This window comes from Dicentrarchus labrax, unplaced genomic scaffold (assembly GCF_905237075.1).
Source record: "Dicentrarchus labrax unplaced genomic scaffold, dlabrax2021, whole genome shotgun sequence".
Lineage (NCBI taxonomy): Eukaryota > Metazoa > Chordata > Actinopteri > Moronidae > Dicentrarchus > Dicentrarchus labrax.
The window spans coordinates 16,560,769-16,581,164 of record NW_026136706.1 but is presented as its reverse complement, the minus strand read 5'-3'; the positions used below and the strand labels follow the sequence as shown (position 1 = coordinate 16,581,164).

General features: G+C 36.9%; 1 protein-coding gene across 6 annotated transcripts; it reads left to right on the top strand.

Moving 5' to 3' along the window:
* Positions 1-1,782: 1,782 nt before the first annotated feature.
* Positions 1,783-19,819, top strand: LOC127365269 (muscleblind-like protein 2a). 6 transcript variants are annotated; one of them, XM_051403168.1, is made up of 10 exons: positions 1,783-2,036; positions 5,544-6,239; positions 8,789-8,953; positions 9,041-9,259; positions 9,372-9,620; positions 12,472-12,525; positions 12,894-13,050; positions 14,021-14,056; positions 14,765-14,859; positions 15,945-19,819. In XM_051403168.1, exons 2-10 carry the CDS (start codon positions 6,066-6,068, stop codon positions 15,957-15,959), a joined length of 1,164 nt encoding a protein of 387 aa, XP_051259128.1. In that variant the 5' UTR covers positions 1,783-2,036; positions 5,544-6,065; the 3' UTR covers positions 15,960-19,819. The 6 variants fall into 6 exon arrangements, with proteins under 6 accessions (XP_051259128.1, XP_051259129.1, XP_051259132.1 ...); XM_051403169.1 differs by lacking the exon at positions 14,765-14,859 and having other exon boundaries at positions 9,062-9,259; XM_051403172.1 differs by lacking the exon at positions 12,472-12,525.
* The last annotated feature ends 577 nt before the right edge of the window (positions 19,820-20,396 follow it).

Sequence of the window (20,396 nt, the reverse complement as noted above, 5' to 3'; positions counted from 1 at the left end):
AAGGAAGTTTTTGAGTTTATTATTTTATAAGGAGTACTATCTAGACCTGCTTTATTTTAAAAATGTGCTGAGATAACTTGTGTTATGATTTGGCGCGATTTAAATAAAATCTAATTGAAATTTCAATTCCTCCTCACTGGGATAATTGTACTTTGAGTTTTTGTTATTTGAGAAAATTAACTATATGCCTTCTGGAGTCAACAGGCAAGGTAGCGGAGGAGCAAAGAGTAAGACGTGAATACAAAATTAAATTAATACAAACAAACACAAATACACAACTGATAATATGCTCTTAACAGATACAAACAGCATCCAAAATTTGCAGTAAAATGTGAACAAAGAAGTTGTGGCCTTAAAGCACTGACGTAGGTAGTTTTAGTGTTTTACAGTGAGGGTTACTCTTAATAACTTTTCAGCATTTTTCCAGATTTGTAGTGCAGGAAGTCCCATCTGTACTGATCTTGTACATGTGTTATTCTTACCTAATGCATCCAATATTGAAGCCTGGCACCCTGCACAACTTGACAGTGGACAGGCTATAGTTGTTGTTAGTGAATGCAAAATTTATCAAAACCTTTCACGCTTCTTGTCGAAATCACATTTTATTAATTAAATGCCAACTCTACATTTCAAAATACAAAAATAATTTCTCTACACACACTCTAAAAACAGCAAACCCAACTCAATATTAATCCTTATTTTAAAACGCTGTCTATTCAAGGGGAAAGTACAGTCAATCAAAACACAGTGACTTTCAAATCACTAACAGTTGATGGCATTACTACTTTTCATCTTTCAGTTCTACCTGCATACAATAGACAATATGAAATCCATTGGGGTTTTTTTATAATTCAGTTTTTTCTTTGACTGTTTACAACTCTACATTTTTTGGTTGAGTGTCAAATGAGTGCACCTTTGGCAACATACTATCTGAAAGTGAATCAGTCATCTTTACTTTATATGCAGGGGCTAAACAATGCACAGAAGGGAAAAACAGAAAAATGCAGTCATGTTCTGATCTATCAAGTATCAATTGACCTTTCACATGTAGGCCATGGGTAGGTTTACTACTGTAGGTGATTAATAATGCTAGGCATACACAGTATATGTTATTATATATTAACATTATCTAGGCTATAACTTATAACATGGTTTATAGTTCTGTCCGAGTAGGTATTTAATGCAGATTTTTAAAGATGTGCTATTGTTTGTTACGTTCTACGTCAACCTCAGGTAGATCCCAAAAAATGAAGATGAGGAGTACACTGCAGTGTTGGTACGGGGGTTTTGCATTATAACTCTCTAAAAATCATTAAAAATCATTATTTCGTATACATATAGATGTTGTACACACTTTAGGACACATACGTTATTTAATGCAATGCAACATTTTGAGTTTACGCTATCTTTGTCCAATACTTCGTTAATTAGATGTTTATATTTGTGCGTGGAAGCATGTTCTCATTAAATTAATCCAGAAAAAACTCACATGGTTTTATTGCTGTTCCCTTGGTAACAAGCAAACCCTTGCCCTTTTAGCCTACTGGCATTCGTGTGGATCGTACCACTATGTTGTCGTAGGGGGGATGTTAGGAGGTTTAAGTTATTGAATGACGTTTTATTCCAACAATGTATTACGTTAAAATCAACGTAATACATTTAATATTACGGTATAACATTTTGTTTGCTGTTATGTATTCTAAACGTTGTATATTCAATTATTAATGGTCTTTAGGCTTCTCGGCGCCCCCCGGGAAATCCCTCATTATATTAAACTGACGATCGTACAGTAAGCTGTCAAAAGCTTGTTGCTTAAATCTGTGCAGTGTTAGAAAGTAATGAAGAAAATTAGGTCGGAAACATAGACGAAATAACGAGCTAAAATTCTACGAACAGAGCCACTACTAAATGCGTTGTTGAACAGACATTGTGGGAGCACTTGACATCTTGTTTTCGTTAGTTCTGTTTGGACGTTGGTGTCGTCTCGTCTAGCTGGTGCGTGATCCTCCGGGAAGCGGTTCATCCGTGATGATGAGGTAAGCAGGTGCTCTCCTCAGCTAACAGTGCGGCTAACGCAAGCTAAACAGTGTTAAGGTTAATGTGGCAGCGTTAGCCGGATGACAGCGGTGCATTTAGCTCGCTAGCTAAGTATTTGTGATTAGCTAGCTAAAGTAGCCTAGGGTGAGAATGCAAATCACCAAACTGTGCAAATAACACAGCGTGATGCAATATAGTGCCAGGTAGTTGGCTGTCATTGTAGTGGTATTGTATTTGATGCTTTTAGTTGCGTTTTGAAGTTGATATATAACTACATACAGTAACGTTGTATAGGCGGGCCAGACATTATAAGAGCAGCGAAAATCACATTTTCCCTCAAGTGGAATATCGATAACAACCCTTCGCAAACAATCTGAAGTATTTTCTAGCGGCTTTAAACAGAGTTACAATCTCACAAGATGCCTTTAGCTCTGTTTCGAACCAAAGTTACCTCCAAATAGAGCTATATGTGCATCTGCTCACCCTTATTACTGCTCTGTATGTGGCAGAAATACTCTAAAATAAACACTGTTCCAACTGGAAAAGGTTTTTCACCAAGAATACTTAAAAGGCCTTAAACCACTACGGTGCAACACAAAGTAAGCTGTGCAACAGGAGGTTAACCTAATTCAGGAAAATGTTTTAAACATCAGTACTGAAATGGTAATTAACTGGTCTGGCTAAACAGTTGATCATACTGTCATGTTATTAATACCTATTTTGCTGCAATAGCATTATATTATTTTATTATTATATACAGCAACACTCCTGGTCAATTTTGAGAGTGCATCTTGTCAATCTTGGGAGTTGTCGTGCTCGATTTCATGGTTTTTGGACATGATGCATTAGAAAAGTATATTACCAGATATTACATGCTTAGGACATACAATGATGTCTTATATTCTGTACATGGCCACATTGGGGCAGAAGGTTTGTGTTAGTAGGTATATACTTTTTAAGTCATCATTGCAGTGATAAGTTCTGGATGCTTCTCAGTCTTCTCTAAATGATCACATTTTATTCATAAATAAAGGATCAACTGCCACTAATGTCTTGCTCCAAGCCTTGCAGCCAGCATTCACACAGTGCAGCAGCTTCTGGTTTTCTATTGGCCAGTATCTGACTGGGAGGGTCTTCCCAGAGGCTGGCACTCAGGCAGGAAGGGGGTGGCTGGAAATGTTTCAGCCAGAGTTGGACAGACAGTTTTTACTGTTGTGAAGAGAAAATCTTTGGTAACTGAATCTGTGGGACAGAGAGGGGGATCAAAGCGGTTGCTACGGTTATTTTCTTAGCGAAGTCAGCTCATCAGAAGTTGTATCTCTAAGCTAGATTCTCAGTCGGTAAAAGAAGTTCTTGAGTGCTGCATGAAGCGAGAGAGGTAGGTTTTCTTGCTCCATTTCCTGACTTGCGCCCAAAGGAATTTGCTGCAGTATGCTGTGGGATAGCATGCAGTAAAGCTGAGAGGTTGTTACAGTTGAAGCTCTGGGTTCACAACAGCAGAGTTTATTCTGAATCAGTGCCTTTTGAGTCTTTGTTTATTTGTAGACCATGTTACTTTTCAGCTCTCGTACAGATTTATTCAGCTCATGAGTTAACCACATTTTCTGCCTGCTCAGCAACTTCCTGTATGTTTTACCACTTAGTGTTCTGGTCTGACAATCCAGTCCTGTGGTTGACTCCCAACATGATGTGTGTTTAAGCTTTGTCTTGCTTTCCTTGTATTCTGTATGTGCTTTGCTGGGCCAAGAGTCAGCATATCTGACTACGGCAATTTGGTACCAAGTGCTCATATAGTCCCATACTGTTAGCAAATAGAGAGTACAATGGAAAATAGGTTATAGTGAACAAAGAGAAAGGACATATTCAGTGAAATGTGTGATTAAGATTAAATCTATCTTTAATTGGCATTCCATTGTAGTGGATACTGATCAATAAACGTTGTTATGTAGCATATGTTTGTATGGATCTGAGCTTTGGAAATGTTCAGATTAAGTTATTGATGAATTGATTAGCATGACACCAGCCAGATACACTACACGACTACCACAACAACTGTGGCTCTGTGTTTGAAACGTGCTTACATATTTATTGAAGAATCATGGCCTAGATAAATCAATTGTGGAATTTGCAGACATGATACGGCATGTACAACAACCATCACAACATTAATGAAGTTTAGACTGGTGAGTCAAAATACTGAGCGTCTGCATTCTCTGCTAACTAGCTGCCATTAGTAACATTAGGCTGGAAAAACATGTAGTTGTTTATCTTGATAGAAGGGTAGGAAAAAAAGACAGAATGACTAAGAGATCAGAACGGTGGTTAACTATTGTGGATTAGGCTAAACTACAAATATGCAAAAGTAATACAATAAGTGGAAATGGTTCAGTTTACCAAGGAGGAAACATGTTTACCAGTAGAGAGAACATAAACAGTGATCTGGTCAGAGCACTGGTTTTTAATAATACGGTGGATATATTTAGCCACAAACTGTAGTATTATGTGGTTGAAGGTAAACTGACTTTGCTTCTGTATGTTTATGATTTATTTAATGATAAAAGAGTTTATCAGGCTGTATTATGAATGCGGTGCTGATCCATTTCCAATTCCAATTCCAAGTCTTTTGTGGAGTTTAGTTTAGAATTAAGAAGTCAGCTGCTAATTCAGGTCTAATGTTGGAGGTAATTGGTTTACTATCATCATTTTTTCATATATCATGGGGTTGACAGGGCCTCCCTTGTTCCTGAGACTTTTGGCGCAGTGCTATTGTCCGCCTGAGTGCAACCTTAGCCTCCCAAGATGCTGAATGCTAGTTAGCTAGGTAGCTTTTTCATCGAGTTCTAATACTGCTTTGGCCTAAAACCTCTGACTTTACTAAATTGTATTAAGTTCTTATTATTTTGGTGGTTCTTGTTTACTGTTTGCATTCTGTTTGTCAAGTCTCCTCTGGTTTAGACCTGCAACCAATGATTTTTTTCCATTGTTCATTAATCTGGATTAATTATTCATTCCATAAAATGTCATAAAGTAGTAATAAATGTCCATCCCAATTTCCCAGAGTCTAAGCTGACTCCTTCAGATGTTTTGTGTTGTGCAGCCAATTGTACAAATCCCCCAAAATCAGTTTAAAAGGGACAAAAGCAGAATATTCTCAGAGTTAAGAAGCTGAGACCACAGAAAGACTCAAGTTTTTGTTTTTTAAAATGACTCAAACAATTAGTCTCTTGAGAGTCTGACATGACTAAATATAACTTGACTAATTACTCAAGATCACATTTGTTATTGTTTGACCTAATCTGCTTTCTGCTGTAAACTGCTAAAGAGCAGATGACTCTAGAGAATGAACGGTCTCTAGAGAATAGAAGAAATTACATGAGATGCCAGGAGTATTCAAAAATAATTTATAGTAGTTCTAAATATGCCAGCTGTAGACTAATGATACCATAATTATAACATTGTTTACTTTGGATACAGTTTCACTGCTATATATGTTTTTTGTCTTTCAGATCACCAACAGAAAGTGCCTTTTAGAAGATATACCCGACTTGAAGTTGGCCCGTGCACATTGCTGGCCTTTGCCAGACTCAAGCACCACGACTGGATACCTCAGCTGCAAGCTCTTTGCTACCACTTTGCACAACATCGGCACCTAAAAGAAATGCTAAAACATAGCCATAATACGAGAGGACAAAGAATAATGACCTGAGAATGTATGACTAAAGTGACAAGTCTGCAGTAAATTTCCCTGACTTGTCTGATATTTATGGGCACCATCATTTGTGGAATATACACTTGAACGTGTCACAGGAAGAAAAAAAAAACCACATCTGCAATTCTTTTTGATGTGAGATTTCTCAGTGATTTATCAGCCATCTAATTTTTCTGCTCCAGCTAATGGAGGACTCACCAGGTTGTTTTAAAAGAGGACTCTGTACATAGAGCCAACCCTGCCACAGCTTTTGGTGTATGAGGCACAAGGCCATAAAATTGACTTTTAAAAATCACATTTATGATTATAACCTTTGGGCATGGCGTTGAACATTTCTTCAGTAAGAGACACAAAATGGCTAACTCTGGAAGTCTGTCGACAGTTTCAGCGAGGAAACTGTTCACGTAGTGATGAGGAATGCAAATTTGCTCATCCACCGAAGAGCTGCCAAGTTGAAAATGGAAGAGTTATTGCCTGCTTTGACTCACTGAAGGTAAGAAACATCACACACATACGTATCATCGTTGACACCTTAATGATCCTTTACTGAATGTAAGAAAATGTTGCCCTTCTATAAAGGCGTAGGAAACTTTAAAAATCCCATCAAAGGAAAGTGTATTATTAAAATGTAAAATACCTTTTTACAACCTTTTTTACTCTTTTTTTGAGAAGTGTTTAAATTTGGGGGATTACTCAAATTGCTCTTGGATGTATTTGGAAAATAATCCCTGATATTGTTCAGTTTTCTACACTGCATGGTTCAAACATATTCTGTAGTATAGTATAAAAACCTCCTCTTCCTCCACTGTAAGCATTGATAATAAAAGAGGGAAATTATCCAGTGTCCTGATTTAAAAGTCTTTATCCCACTTTATGGTGAAATCTCAACTAAAGTATTTCAAACCACAAAGCAAACAATGCTTTATCTCCAAGTATTGATCGCTCCAATATGTCTGAAACCATAGGTTATACCACATTTTTCCAAAAATAGACTGAAATACCTGTCACATGTTAGTCTCATCACTTATCTAATGTAGACGATAAAAAAATATTCTGGTAGCCAGTTGGATTACAGGCAGTTTATTCTCCTGTTTGCTCAGTTGCCCTGAATGAGACCAGGGCTGCCTTAATCCACTCTCACACATTCACTATCACACCACAATACAGCTTTGCCCCCAGGATTATTCTCATGTTGAGTCATCGTCTTATCTCCTGACTGTACGCAGTTTATACACAGCTTGTCTGGACAGAGGGCCTTCTCTGTGAGAGTGGTCAAGGGCCTGAGCTTTAACGCAATGTAGCTACCTTATTCCATTATCTAAAAACAGCATTTATTGATTAATCTTCAGTATTGTTGAACAGATTCAAGAGGAGAAGTAATTAGCTCAGGGTAAAGGGTTAGTACCCAGTCACTACCAACGTTAATCATGGAAGGTGTCAGGTGGTTGCTTTAACTTCCATTCAGGTGTTAAAATATTAGGAATAACTCACCTACACATGCTGAAATTCAATTAATATTCAAATCAATGTTTAAATTTAAATTTTAATCAGCTACGAGTAGTAAGTTGTTTTGTACTATTTTGAATTAAGTTAACCTTGTTTAATTTAGAGATAGTTAAAATGACCAGTGTAACACCAAGTAGACTGCAACTAACTCAATACTGCTTACGTCTGCGGCCTGTGAAGTTTATTACTAAAAGACAAATAGAGCTGACTGCCCAAATTGTATTCCTCTTACTTACATTTTATTGCCATGTGATTTGTTAATTTCATGAACCCATTCATCAGTTACTCCTAACAGAGTTAACTTTATTATACAGAAGAATGTGCACATGCTTTAGGCTGGTAACTAGTATCTCATGACTTCCATTAAAGCAATGGCGAGTCTTGTTGATACGGAACACTAACTTGAGCTGTTTCCTGTGGCTAGCTCTCACAACTGTTTTATGTTAGAAGATGCCTCTCAGACAAAAAACAAAAGAAGCTAAATACTGTCAAGACATTGTGGTCAAACGGACAACAGCTTCCTCATGTTTGGGTCTGACTAAGCCCTCCATAGCTGTGGCATATTAACATTTATGCCAGTGTAATACATAACACACACTTTCATTTTATACTCTCAAGCAACTGTAAACTAGAAAGGCGTACAAAGCTGTATGAAAATAAAACATTTCAAGGGGTTGAATACGTTCTACTGTGCATTTTCTCACAGCTATATACGGGCTGATGAAACTCTGATGACAGTTAAACCTGCATGGATATTCACTGAAAAGAATTAATATACCGTAAAACTTCAATTAAAAGCAGGGTCCCAAATAGACACTGGTCTCCTTTACTAGCCTGGTGTGGGTACATGTTTTGACAAATAAAGCCAGGTTAAAATTAGACGCCTGGTCTGGATTTTACAGAAATGCTTTGGATGTATAAAACCCTCTTAAAGCCCACTGGGTCTCTAAGCTGCTTAGATCGCCTACACATATATAAATGTTTAAACTTTTGTCAATATGGACATGCTACACATCGTTAGATCAGTTAGATTCTATACAATTCAATCAATCAGTATATCCTAATTTAAAGTAATATTCGTATTGATTTGAAAGTGTTTCCCATCTTTGCCGAGCAATAGTTTTGTGCAAAAGGAATTAAAGGCCTGATGAGTGGACTTCATCTAAACCATGCTCCTTACTTATTGTCTACTAGATTTATAATGGATGATTCTGCAGTACATCCTCTCTACATCCAATGGTAACATGTAATGCCAGTGTGGGAAATGGTGTTTTCTTTTGTGTAAGAAAGGTGAGAAATACAGTTGATTGATGATAGATAGTTGTGTACTACATCCAACTTTCATGCTGGAAGAGTAAGTTTGCATCTTATTTAAGACAAATAATTAAAGCCAGTATGTTTAAAGTTAAAAGGCTTTTCCCCCAGTTTCAAAGAACAACTGTAAAATGTCATGATAAAAAACAAAGAGATCATTAGAGGTGTATACAGATAGTTTGCAATCTGTTCTTTTGCCTTCTCCATTTTCTCTGAATACAGGGCCGATGCTCAAGAGAAAACTGCAAGTATCTTCATCCACCTTCACACTTAAAAACGCAGTTAGAGATAAATGGGCGCAACAATCTCATCCAGCAGAAGACAGCAGCAGCTGTGCTTGCCCAGCAGATGCAGCTCATGATCCCAGGACCCAGCCTGCAGCCCGTGGTGAGGTCCTCATAGTTATTAGGAAGGAACTTATTTTTGTGCTGTGCCGCTTGTCTCACTTGTAATGTATAATGTCTTCCCTCATAGCCAACATTTCCTGTTACACAGGGACTCGGCACAAACACTGGTCTTTGTTATGGTTCATATATGACACCTCTGAGCCATGGAATGAGCCTCGTCCCGACAGACAACCTCTCCAGCAATTCGGTTCTTGTTTCTGGGAGCCCACCTGTCACAGTCCAGAGCTCCTCCTCTTCTTCTTCTTCTTCTCCCTCACAGAAGCTGCAGCGTACAGACAAACTAGAGGTATTCATGCATCACAAGGAGTGATTTAATGTGAAAAAATACATTAGTACTTCTGTGGGGTTGACACAATCTGGCTTCATTCACTCACTCTCGTTATAATTGCTCTTCTCAGGTGTGCCGGGAATTTCAGCGGGGAAGCTGTGCAAGAGGGGAGACAGATTGCCGCTTTGCACACCCCAGTGACAGTCCTATGATTGACACCACCGATAACACTGTCACTGTTTGCATGGACTACATCAAGAGCCGCTGCTCCAGGGAGAAGTGCAAGTATTTTCACCCGCCTGCACACTTGCAGGCCAAAATCAAATCCAGTCAACAGCAAGTCAATCAGACAGCCGTGGCAGCCCAAGCCGCAGCCATGGTAAGTGCATCATCGTTCTGACTACTGAAAAGTGTGTTACTTTGCACAAAAAACACATTATAAAGAAACACATTAACCTTCCAATAATATGGTGGTTTTTGTTGTAATTGTGTTCGCCATGACATCACTGAATGTGGAGCACTATATTTTTGTATACTATCAGTTGTAAAGGAAAATCTTATGAAGTGGCAAAATGTACTTTTTTTTTATTTGAACAAAAAAACAGAAATCCGCAATTGGGTTCATTGTTAAACCCCTTTTCCAACTTGAGTTAAAATTGTAAGTTAAAGGCCAAATGAGGGATTTCTAAAACTAGGGGTTTTCAAAGCCTGACACTATAGCTCCCCCTCAGACAAACAACTGCGCCCCACTCCCTTGCTTGTAAACAGGAAGCAGAATGTTGCTAGATTCATTACAGTTACATTGGGTTTTTTTAGCCTATATTTCTTTAATTTTGGTAAATTGGCCCCATTAAAAGTATGCAGAATTAGCTAATAGCAGTCCCTGTTTGCTATGTTCACATGGATGTACAGAAAATGATCACTGGATTAATTTGATAGTGAAGAAAGCTTTTGAAAATGTGATGATTGTCAGGAAAGTTAGGGTTAGGGGTTAGGGTTAAAGTCTTATAAGCAGTAATTGTGTCTATGATTTCTAAGCAGATGAATGGACGTTTAGTTGCAATGGACATAGAAGATAATGATGTCCTTTGGACTGCGTTGAATAGAGTGCCATTTTTGACACAAATTGTCTTCTACTACTACAACTACTATATCTAACTTCCTGTTGTTTTTAGAACAGCGTGCACCTGTCCCTTTCACCTCATGCAGTCTCGTTGCCTCACATCTTTCTCTTAAAAAACCTCGTAGACGATATAGATTTCAGGGTATATTCACATACATAATAGAGAAGTTCTCATAAATGGAAAATCTGCACTTTGCCTTTCTCTTTTGATGATTAAGAACATATGCATGTTTTTAATCCTGTGTTTACACACACCACAGATGTGAACAGACCTTTTACCACATCACAGAACATTACAAAGATGGATGAGATGAGGAGAGATTACATTTGGAGTAGTTGTTGTCAAGGATTAGTTCTTGTATTAAAAGACCTGTCAATCAAATTGAGAGTGATAGCAGGTCCTAATCTTGCATTTTGAGTTTTTGTAATGGAGCTGTGCTTTTCAATAACATTTCAAGGCTTGTGCCTTTAAGCAGGCCCAATTGAAAGATAATGTATGTACATTAATAATGACAGGACATGCACCAGACAATTTATAGACACTAGCGCTATATTGCAGTTAACAGTCAGAATGGCTTCTGAAACAGTTTTTTTCTTTGCTATACTATATGAATAATTGTGATGGCTAAGCAGTTTACAGTATGAATCATTGTAATGGCGAAGCTTTGTGATATCTTCCTGCATGGAAAAGTGCATAAAAGAGCAAAGTGATCTGTTATGTACTCTGGACCAACTTCCCATTTATCCCCCTTCATAATTTCTGCCATTTCTTTTGCCAATTCTCCCAACTGAAAGCGTTTATTGATTTGGTTTCAGTTTTAATACTATAATATTAACTTACTTTATTTAAGTTACTTTGAACATAATGCATTTTCAGGTCTCTCACTTGGCACAAATGATAAATATACTGTAAGAATGAACTATATTAACACTGAAATGTGCTTCTATGCCCTCCACAGACCATCTACGCCCCTAACATTATATTTTTGTTGAGTGAGAGTTAGATTGTATTTTGAGCTCACAAAAACAGATGTTTAGTTATGTATAGTACAAGTCAAAGAAGCATCTTCCAACCCACCAAAAGCCTTGCAGTAAATGGAGCTCCACATTCTGTGCTTAATGACATTGGATACATGGCTCTTTTTCTTTATTTGTGATGTTACCTTTGGCTAATTCTCATAAATTCTCATAAAATCTCTCGTTCAAGGTCCAGTGTGTAATATTTAGGAGGATCCATTGGCAGAAATGGAATATGATGGTCATAGGTATTTTTTCATTAGTGTACCATCACCTGAATATAGGAATCTTTGTGTTTTTGTTACCTTAGATCGAGCTGTTTTTATCTACAGACACAGCGGGTCACCTTCCATGGAGTCCGCCATGTTTCTATGGTAGCCTAGAACGGACGAACCAAACACTAGCTGTAGACGGGGTCTTTCAAGTTTTTTTGTGAGTTTCGCGGCCACCGTAGTTTCTCCTACACACTTCACAGCCCATACTCATTCCCAGGTCGTCAAATACAGACGCCAGCGGTGTCCAGGTAGTTGCAATATGCAAATTCACAGCTAGATGCCACTAAATCCTACACACTGGACCTTTAACAATAAAACTTTGCAGTGCTTGATGTGCATTACTTTGTTAGCCTTGCCTGCAGGCTGTAAAATCAATGTATGTATTCCAAAATGATATAGTGTGCATAGTTGCACTGATTGCATCATGGTAGTGGTAGTGTTTTGATTACAATTAACAAACTCTGATCAAGTAATGTTATCATAGTCATCAATATACAAAGTAAATTTGTATACAAGATTGTGCCCTATCATTGTAAATCTGTGTTGCCAAAGCTGTTAATTAACTATACATGTTGACCTACTAATTAAGGAATCTTTAGTTAGTGTGTCCTTTAATCAGTTATTTTGGTTACTGTGCATGCATATTGTGTTTTATGTGGTATACTACATTCAGATTATTTTGTTTTGTTTTCCCTTCTCACCTATCCACAATGCTGTCCCCCATGATGCACCTCTGCTTGCTGTTACCTGTATGTTAATACGCTTGAATCCCATTGGCCCACTGCCATCATGTGCTCGCTGCCTGCTATTAAAAGACTCAGTCGACTGCCAAAGCAATGAAGCGATCCCTCGAGGCAACTGTAGACCTGGTATTTTCACCTTTTGCTTTGGTTGTAGCTATTAATTGTACTGTAATAACTTTTAATTTTTGTCATTGTGATTTAAAGCTTCTTCAAGTCTCATATAGTCTTTGTGTACACAGTCACCATCAGTCTTTAAGTGCTTCATTTGTAAGATATTTAAAAAAAACATTTGGTTGACATTATTCCATTCATTTTTGTAAACCGTGTTTGTTTTTTCCACTGTGATATGCCACCTTAATTTTGTAGTTTTGTTTGCTGTTCACATTATTTAAAATGAATACTAAATATTAAGTGTGTTAAGATAAGTAGCTCAACAGAGAGAACGGACATTTGGGAAGTTCTGGTGTGTCATGTCCCCTTTTGTTACTTTTCAGGGCTTTCCTCACAGTGTCCTGCAACCGCTACCAAAGAGACAAGCTCTTGAGAAGTGCAGCTGGGCCAGCTCTCTCCTCAACCCCAGTTTTTTGCACTACCAACAGGCTCTGGCCAACACACAGCTGCAGCAGCCCACTGCTGCATTTTATCCCACAGGTGAGCCTCTAAACTTGTAGATCCAATGTTAGAAGGCACTTTTGTATTTTAAAATGTTATGATAGACTTTTTTTTATGGGGGTAAACACTGCTCACAAATATCATACACACTTAATGTTTTCACTTGACTTTAAACCTTGAGGTATGTATCATCAACAGAACTACAATTACAATGGAAAGATTTTTATGAATTAGTGTTATAAAATGGTATTAATCTTAATCCTGACTTTAGAGTCAGAGTTTTACCTTTTTTAGACATTTTGACATGTCATTGCAATAAAATACATTCTACCAGTAACATTGACCATGGCTGCATTCCATTTATAGTAGGTTCACCAATTACAATGGCCTGATATAGGCCTTTTTCATACCACACATTTTAACTTGTCATAGTAGGAAAAGTACTGTTGTTATTCATAATATTAGCAATTGTTCCAATGAAGTGTACCAGAAAATCATGACAGTGTGATAGTGACTCAGCACGCACAATGCCAGGAACCTGGAGCTGAAGCAGCTGAATTGGAATTCAACCATCATTGATTTTATTATTTACAGCTGTACTTTTCTTACTGTGACATTTTAAAATTACTTCTTTGAAAAAATCCTGTGCATGATGATTGTGGCATTGCTTAATGGGGCACTTAAATGAAACTAAGCCATAATTAATGTCATTGATTACACCTGTGCTTTACCTGCTATGGCAAATCAAAAAAGGTGGTACACACTTATCCCACTTTTTAATCAAAAAAAGGTGTTTTGTCTTTTTGCTCTGAACTTGTAAAGAGGTGTAGTACATTACTCATCTTAATTTAATCTGCATGTTTGTTAAATCTTTACTGGTTTTACTGGTTTTATTTGTGTAAGCTTTATACACTGAAGATGCTGTTATGTGGGCTCATGCTAGTGTTGACTATATTGTGTCAGTTGCACTAAAACACAGTCTCTCTTTCCTTTTTTTATGATCACACAGGTTCTGTCTTTTGCATGACACCCGCTAACAGCATTGGTAGGTCACTTCCTTATTTTCTTATGAACTATGTCTCATAATTAGTGAAACACAGATGAAGCCCTCATATTAATCTTGCTTTTTTGTTATTAGGAAAGCAACAATCTGGAACCCATATTAAAACCACATCTTAAAATCAGGATAATTTTATTGGTGTTTTCTTTCTGTAAATATTTTTGATGTGTTGCATGTTTGTGTGTTTTTTATTACCAAGGCTTTGTGAAATAATAATATAGTAATATATAAATAATCTTTTTTTAAATAACACTTAAACTACTGGGTAGTTAAACATTATATCAAAATAAGCATTTTGTGGATTTTTTTTGAAGAATTGCAATGCTCCATGGATTAGGAAATTTGATCAGCATCCCTGAGATTCACTTAAATGTTTCAAGTTTCAAGTTAGTTAACTCAACAAAGATCTTATAAACACAATTTGATTGTGCCTGCTGGCATTGCTGTACATGCCTTCTCTTTTGGGATGTCAAATTATGGACAGATTTCCTAATTTTATCTCTCCCTTTTATGTTCTCCCCTGCTGTCTCGCTTTGCTGTGTGATCACATGCCATCTGCTGGTCTAACTCAATGATGGCTTTCTGCTAATGTCATTTTGTATTTGCCTGGCAAGAGAGAAAAAAACATTGCTATGGTTACCATAATGCTCCACCTCCCTTTTCATTGCTTTCATGGTTCCCTTCCTGAAAAAGTCCCCATGATGTACAGTGCTACGCCTGCTACTGTCTCTGCAGCCACTTCTCCCGCCACAAGTGTCCCCTACGCAGCAACAGCACCAGCCAATCAGGTTTGCTCCTTTTTAAAGCTTTCTGTCATAAATCCTTGAGCTCTGAATAAGTACTTCATCTTTAAATCGGGGGAGTTGCTTCGTCAGCATAGCGTTGCCCTGCTTGCATTGCCTATCATTAAGCTTCATCTACCTGTAGACCTTCAGTAGAACTAGGCTGCATCTCACCCCTTCCCCTTTTGACACACATCACCTATTCAGAGGTCTTCCATCTGCAAATAGTGGTGTTTTCGTATATTCTTTATTGCATGTTTGTTTGTTTTTTTGCTTTGTTCGATGTCAGTGTCTGTTTCATCACTCAGTATGCTATTCAAAATGTTATCTTACATGTTAAGAGTGATTAGCGAGATCTAATAACACAATAGTAGCTTAGGTACTTACATACTGGTTATATTAATCAGTTAATACTTGCATTAATTGTATCATCTGTGAAAATACGCTGTTCTGATTAGGGTTTCATTTTTATACATGGAACTTTGTAATGGTGATGTTAATATGTGTCTATTTGTGTGTCGCATTTGACTATGACTTCTATTTGTAATATTTATATTTTGGTAATCTCAGCTGTTCAGATTGAAACATTTGATGGGTTTGATGGTTGGAGATGATAGAAGAGTCAATGTAAGATACCTCGTCCTCAAAAACAATATTCTTTTACTTTGCTCATTTTCTTCTTTTCTTGGCTCATTTTTGCTCCATATGTGTAGTGTCATGTGCACATATATAAAACTGTTTACTTTAAATTGGAATGGAGGTAATTAATAGGACGATAAGCATTTGTATAAAATAATGCATAAGACACAAATGTTCCAATTTAATGTAATGATGCAGCCATGAAAAACTCATAAATTATGGGAACTTTTTTAATTTCCCCTTATGACTTAAGGGTAAATTAAATAAATTATCAGGAGTTAATGGGGTTATGGTATTTGTTTTATTTAATTTTATCTTATCAATTTAAATCTATCACAGTGATAATTCTTATTGAGCACTTGATGATCTTCCTCTGTCCTGTAACAAAAACACCAACTATATTTCCACCATATGCAACCACTAAGTGACTATGTCTTTTGCCTCTGAAACAGATCATCCTCAAGTAACCACCAGGAACAGAAGTCAGTGCCATGTTGCTGCTGTTAAAGACCCCAAACAACTGCTCTGTAAATACTCTGTTAACACAACACACAACCTACAACAAGCTGCATGCTGATATGAAGTTGTAGACACTACTTTGATCTCTCATAATAAATAACATAGCTCAATTACTACAATTATACAATGCTAGATAAGTGTCACAGAAGATTATTGTATGTACGCGCCTTTGCACCTGCATTAACATGCGTCCTCAGTTATGTGCATAATATCCTGGTTTGTATTTCCTAAACCCCTGACAAGGTCAGAGATGCATTTAGCCTCTTACATATAGGAACCTCATAAATATAAACTAACTTTTCTGGACAAATTCAACCAGGAAACACATGTGCAGTGCAGATATAGTAGTAACACCTTAATACTAACTCATATGGAAACAAAAAGAAATGTCATTTACTGACAGTTTTAAATTGTGTAAATATTTCAACAGGAGGAGATGAGCATGACAGATGTAATCTGAAATCAGCTTTCAGTGTGTAGACAGTACATGTTAATACCAGGTGTAAAGGGTTCCTTTATTGGAGATTGTTCAAATGTTATCGTGATACTGACCAACAGCTTTTCCTTCTTGAATGTGTTATGTAAACCAATAGAAAGGTTTTTTCACATTAATGCTTGTTTTAAAAGTGCCAGATTATTTTAAACAAACTAGTAAAAATGCACTTACTTTAACTTTAAACTCCACAATGTAAAAATGATGGAAGCTCCTGTAAGATGTTCTCAGGGTAGTCCATCTACATTGTTTACCCTGTCATCCCCAGAGAACAGGATCAGTGCTCCACCTTGTGGTGTACCTTTGCATCGCATATACAGTACAGTAGCCTATGTTTGCTGATAGAAAATACTGTACAATCCATTTGCTCTTCAAGGCAGTGAAGCAACAATGATTCAAACAGTTAAATTGCGCCTTCTTTATTATAAAAAAGAAAATTGGATTATGTGACACTTTATGTAAGGGGTTTTCTGTAAGTGGTTTACTCTTCAGGGGCCAGTTTCACAAAGACTGACTTTTACTATCTTAAATAGGTCTAATGACTAATAAACACATTAAACCGCTCAACAGTTACATTTTACTGTAAAAATCCAGCGAAACAACACAAAAAACTTCCAATAGTATAAAATTTCAGCACAGTGCAGACGTATATCAGCCCTGAGATGTGGATTCTAATGTGGGCTCACTGCTCATATTTCCAGTAGGCTACTTTGATCTCTAAAAACTCTTTCCCCACTCATTATTCGCTCCACAATCTTAGAAAACCACAAATTATGAGTCTTTTTTTATTATTATTATTATTAGTAGTATTTGTTTGGTGAAACTGGACAGCAGGGGTCACAGACTGTTACCATGGAAACATATTTGTTCTGAGTTAGTCATGGGGGGTAAGGTGGTGCTCAAAATAAGTCTCTTTGTTCAAGAGACTCCAGTATGAGAGTGGATGTGATCATCAGTGTATCCCGCCACCTACAGTCTGTTTGTTTTTTCTCGAAACAGCCTAACTTGCATTAGACTCATCTTACAGCTAAATTAAGACTGGACTAACACTACAGATCAGTCTAAAATATCTTTGTGAAACCACGGCCAAGATCAGGCAAACCATGTCTTTTAAGAAGACCCTCCATGGGCTCAGTAAAATGGTGTAAAATTACTACTACTCAAATTCAAACTAAAGTTCTTGTAACCCTCCAAGGGTTGAGCAGTGTGTGAACTATTAGTCTTAATGTTACCGTCAGTTGTCAGTACTGTATTATTTGAATGTTACAAGTGCCTAAAGAGTTGCGCGGATGTGGATATCCATGCATATTTAAAAGGCTTTTTGTGAAAAATCACTCAATTAAATCTACTTTACCTAAGTCACATGTAGAAAGAAATGCCATGTCAGTGCATTAGTATTTTGTTTATGCCTGCTTAGATTTTAGACTTACATTTAATTTTCACCGATGCTCACACTCGTGTGTACTATGTATAAGAGTTGATATACATCTTAATTTGATTTTGTTTCTCTTTTAAGATGATTAAGTGTATGGCAATGTTTCCTGATTAGTTTTATGCACAGTACAATACTTTGTGTAGTAAAGTAGAATTTAAGGAGGTAGGCTTTTTTGTGAGGCTTAGTTGTCTGTGTGGTACCACATTATGCAATTACCCATATTTGTTTGAAACTTACAGCAGACAGAGTGGGTATTGTGTCTGGTTAAGGAAAAAAAAACATATGTTAAAACAGTTTCCACTCATATGTAATGCTCTCTTGAACATGTTTCATGTTAATTTTAGTTACCTGTTTTGCAAACAGTGTGTGCAAATATCAACCTTTCCTTTAATGTTTCCCATGTCTTTTCAAGTGACTGAATACGTGTGTACACTTGTGTGCGATTAACTCGGACAATCCACCAAGAGATATTGCATTTTGTTCACATACTTTTCTTTATGTAATTTCCTTGTGGAAACTTTTACACATTATTGGATGGAATATAAGGAGTATACGTTAATATTTTACTGGTTAACATTAGAAAAGAACACTTTTAAAATGTATTCTCTTCTATTTTATGATGAATGTAATTTATTAAACTGACTTTAGCTCTGCTGGTGGTTCCTCAAAGGGCCTTGATCTGTTGTATTAGCCTATGAAAAGCCGTCTTGTGGGCAGGGATTGAATGTTGGAGCAAACAGATGCTTTAAACACTTAATCCTTGTCACTGCCTTGTCACCTGTAAGGGACAGTGAACCTTTGTATGAGCAAGGCCATAGAATTGCTTTTTATGTACAAAAGTGCATTGTACAGGTTCACATTTTCCGAAAAAAGTTACCTTTCATAATAGTGTAATAATAGTTAGTCATTGAATTGTTTTGATGTGTTGCTGAGGCAATCTGAAGTTGCAGTGATTAAAAACTGTATTTTTGTAGGTGATGAAATTGTTTTTCCTCCTCACAATAACACATTAGATTGTACTGTCAGATATTTTACTTTACTATGCCATGGTGTGAAACACTGTAAGTGATCCTGTGCATAAAAATATATTTTGCAATGTGAATTTTGTGTTTTATATGGTTTCCACTGCATGTTAACATCTTGCAGCAAAAAATATAACCCACCCTCGGAGAAATCTGTCGAGTGCTGAACTCCTGCGGACACAAGTCGGAAAGTCGGGCGTTGATGGTTCGGTGACTTTTTAAACCTTGGTCAGAATATGACTGCTTTCAAAGTTTAGGTTGTTATTAGATATATGACATTTTTTTCCCCTTATTTATTTTACCTTCAAATTAAAGGCATTTAATCGAATGTTTGTTTCACCTTCTGGCAAAAAGCTTGAATGTCGTGGATACACCTGCACATGGAGGCTGTTGATTTTGATCATCCAGTCAAATATATGGACAGTAAGAATGTTTGGTCTGACTGACTGATGGAAACATTTCTCTTAAGCACTTTCTCGACAGTCAGATCGGCTGAGAAGATGTGCTGCTTTTTGTGAACTTTGCCTTATCTTTTATCTATTGCTAAGTTTGTATTTGTTCAATAATTCCATATTGCTTAATAAATAAAATACATTTCACTTTTCTGTGAAATTATTGCTACATGAGTTTTTAGTTTGAGGCCAAAATGACATTGAAATAAACCCCAAAACACAATGCTGAGGAAAGGCTTGTGTGCCAGTGCCATTTGGTTCCATCCTGGCCTCAATATAAACTTATCTGTCAAACTTATTTTGTTTGTGCACAATTAAACATTTCATGTGATAGTTTTTTGTTCCTGTAAATTCCAAATTGTGTAAAATCTAATATTGCAAATAAATAAATGTCAAGTAAATGCCATTGGTGTGAGCTCTGTTGTTTGACTTTGGCACTATACATTTATTTTTCATCAATTTAATATCATTCTAAGACCCTACAATTAAGGATGACCAAGTTTTATTGATTCTGTTGGTTGTCCGGCTAAAAACTCAATTCACAAATAAAATGATCTCTTTCAGTGCACAGCAGAGAAAGCTAGATTGGTCTCCCCAAAGGCAAATCAGACAATATCTTGTTTTAAGATTTCCCCCCCATAATAAGTTTTACTGTAAGTGAAATGTAATGATCTTCAATAGCAAACGGTTGCCTTTGGTAATGCAACCTGCACTGGTACACATCAATAAGTATTCATCCCATCTCTCGACATTATCCGGTCAAGCAGCTTTTATTTGATTTATTTTACAGCATTCTCGAATTTTAGACGGCAGCAACAAAAATGCAGCGTTACCATAGCAACAGCATCCGGTGCATTTTCCTCCTCTTGGATACACATCCCCGAGCCGGCCCTGTGATTGGAGGAGCTTTCTTTTGATGTCACTGGGGCAACCGAATGATGGGAATTTTAACACATGAACGGAAATGTAACCGCTGAATCTGA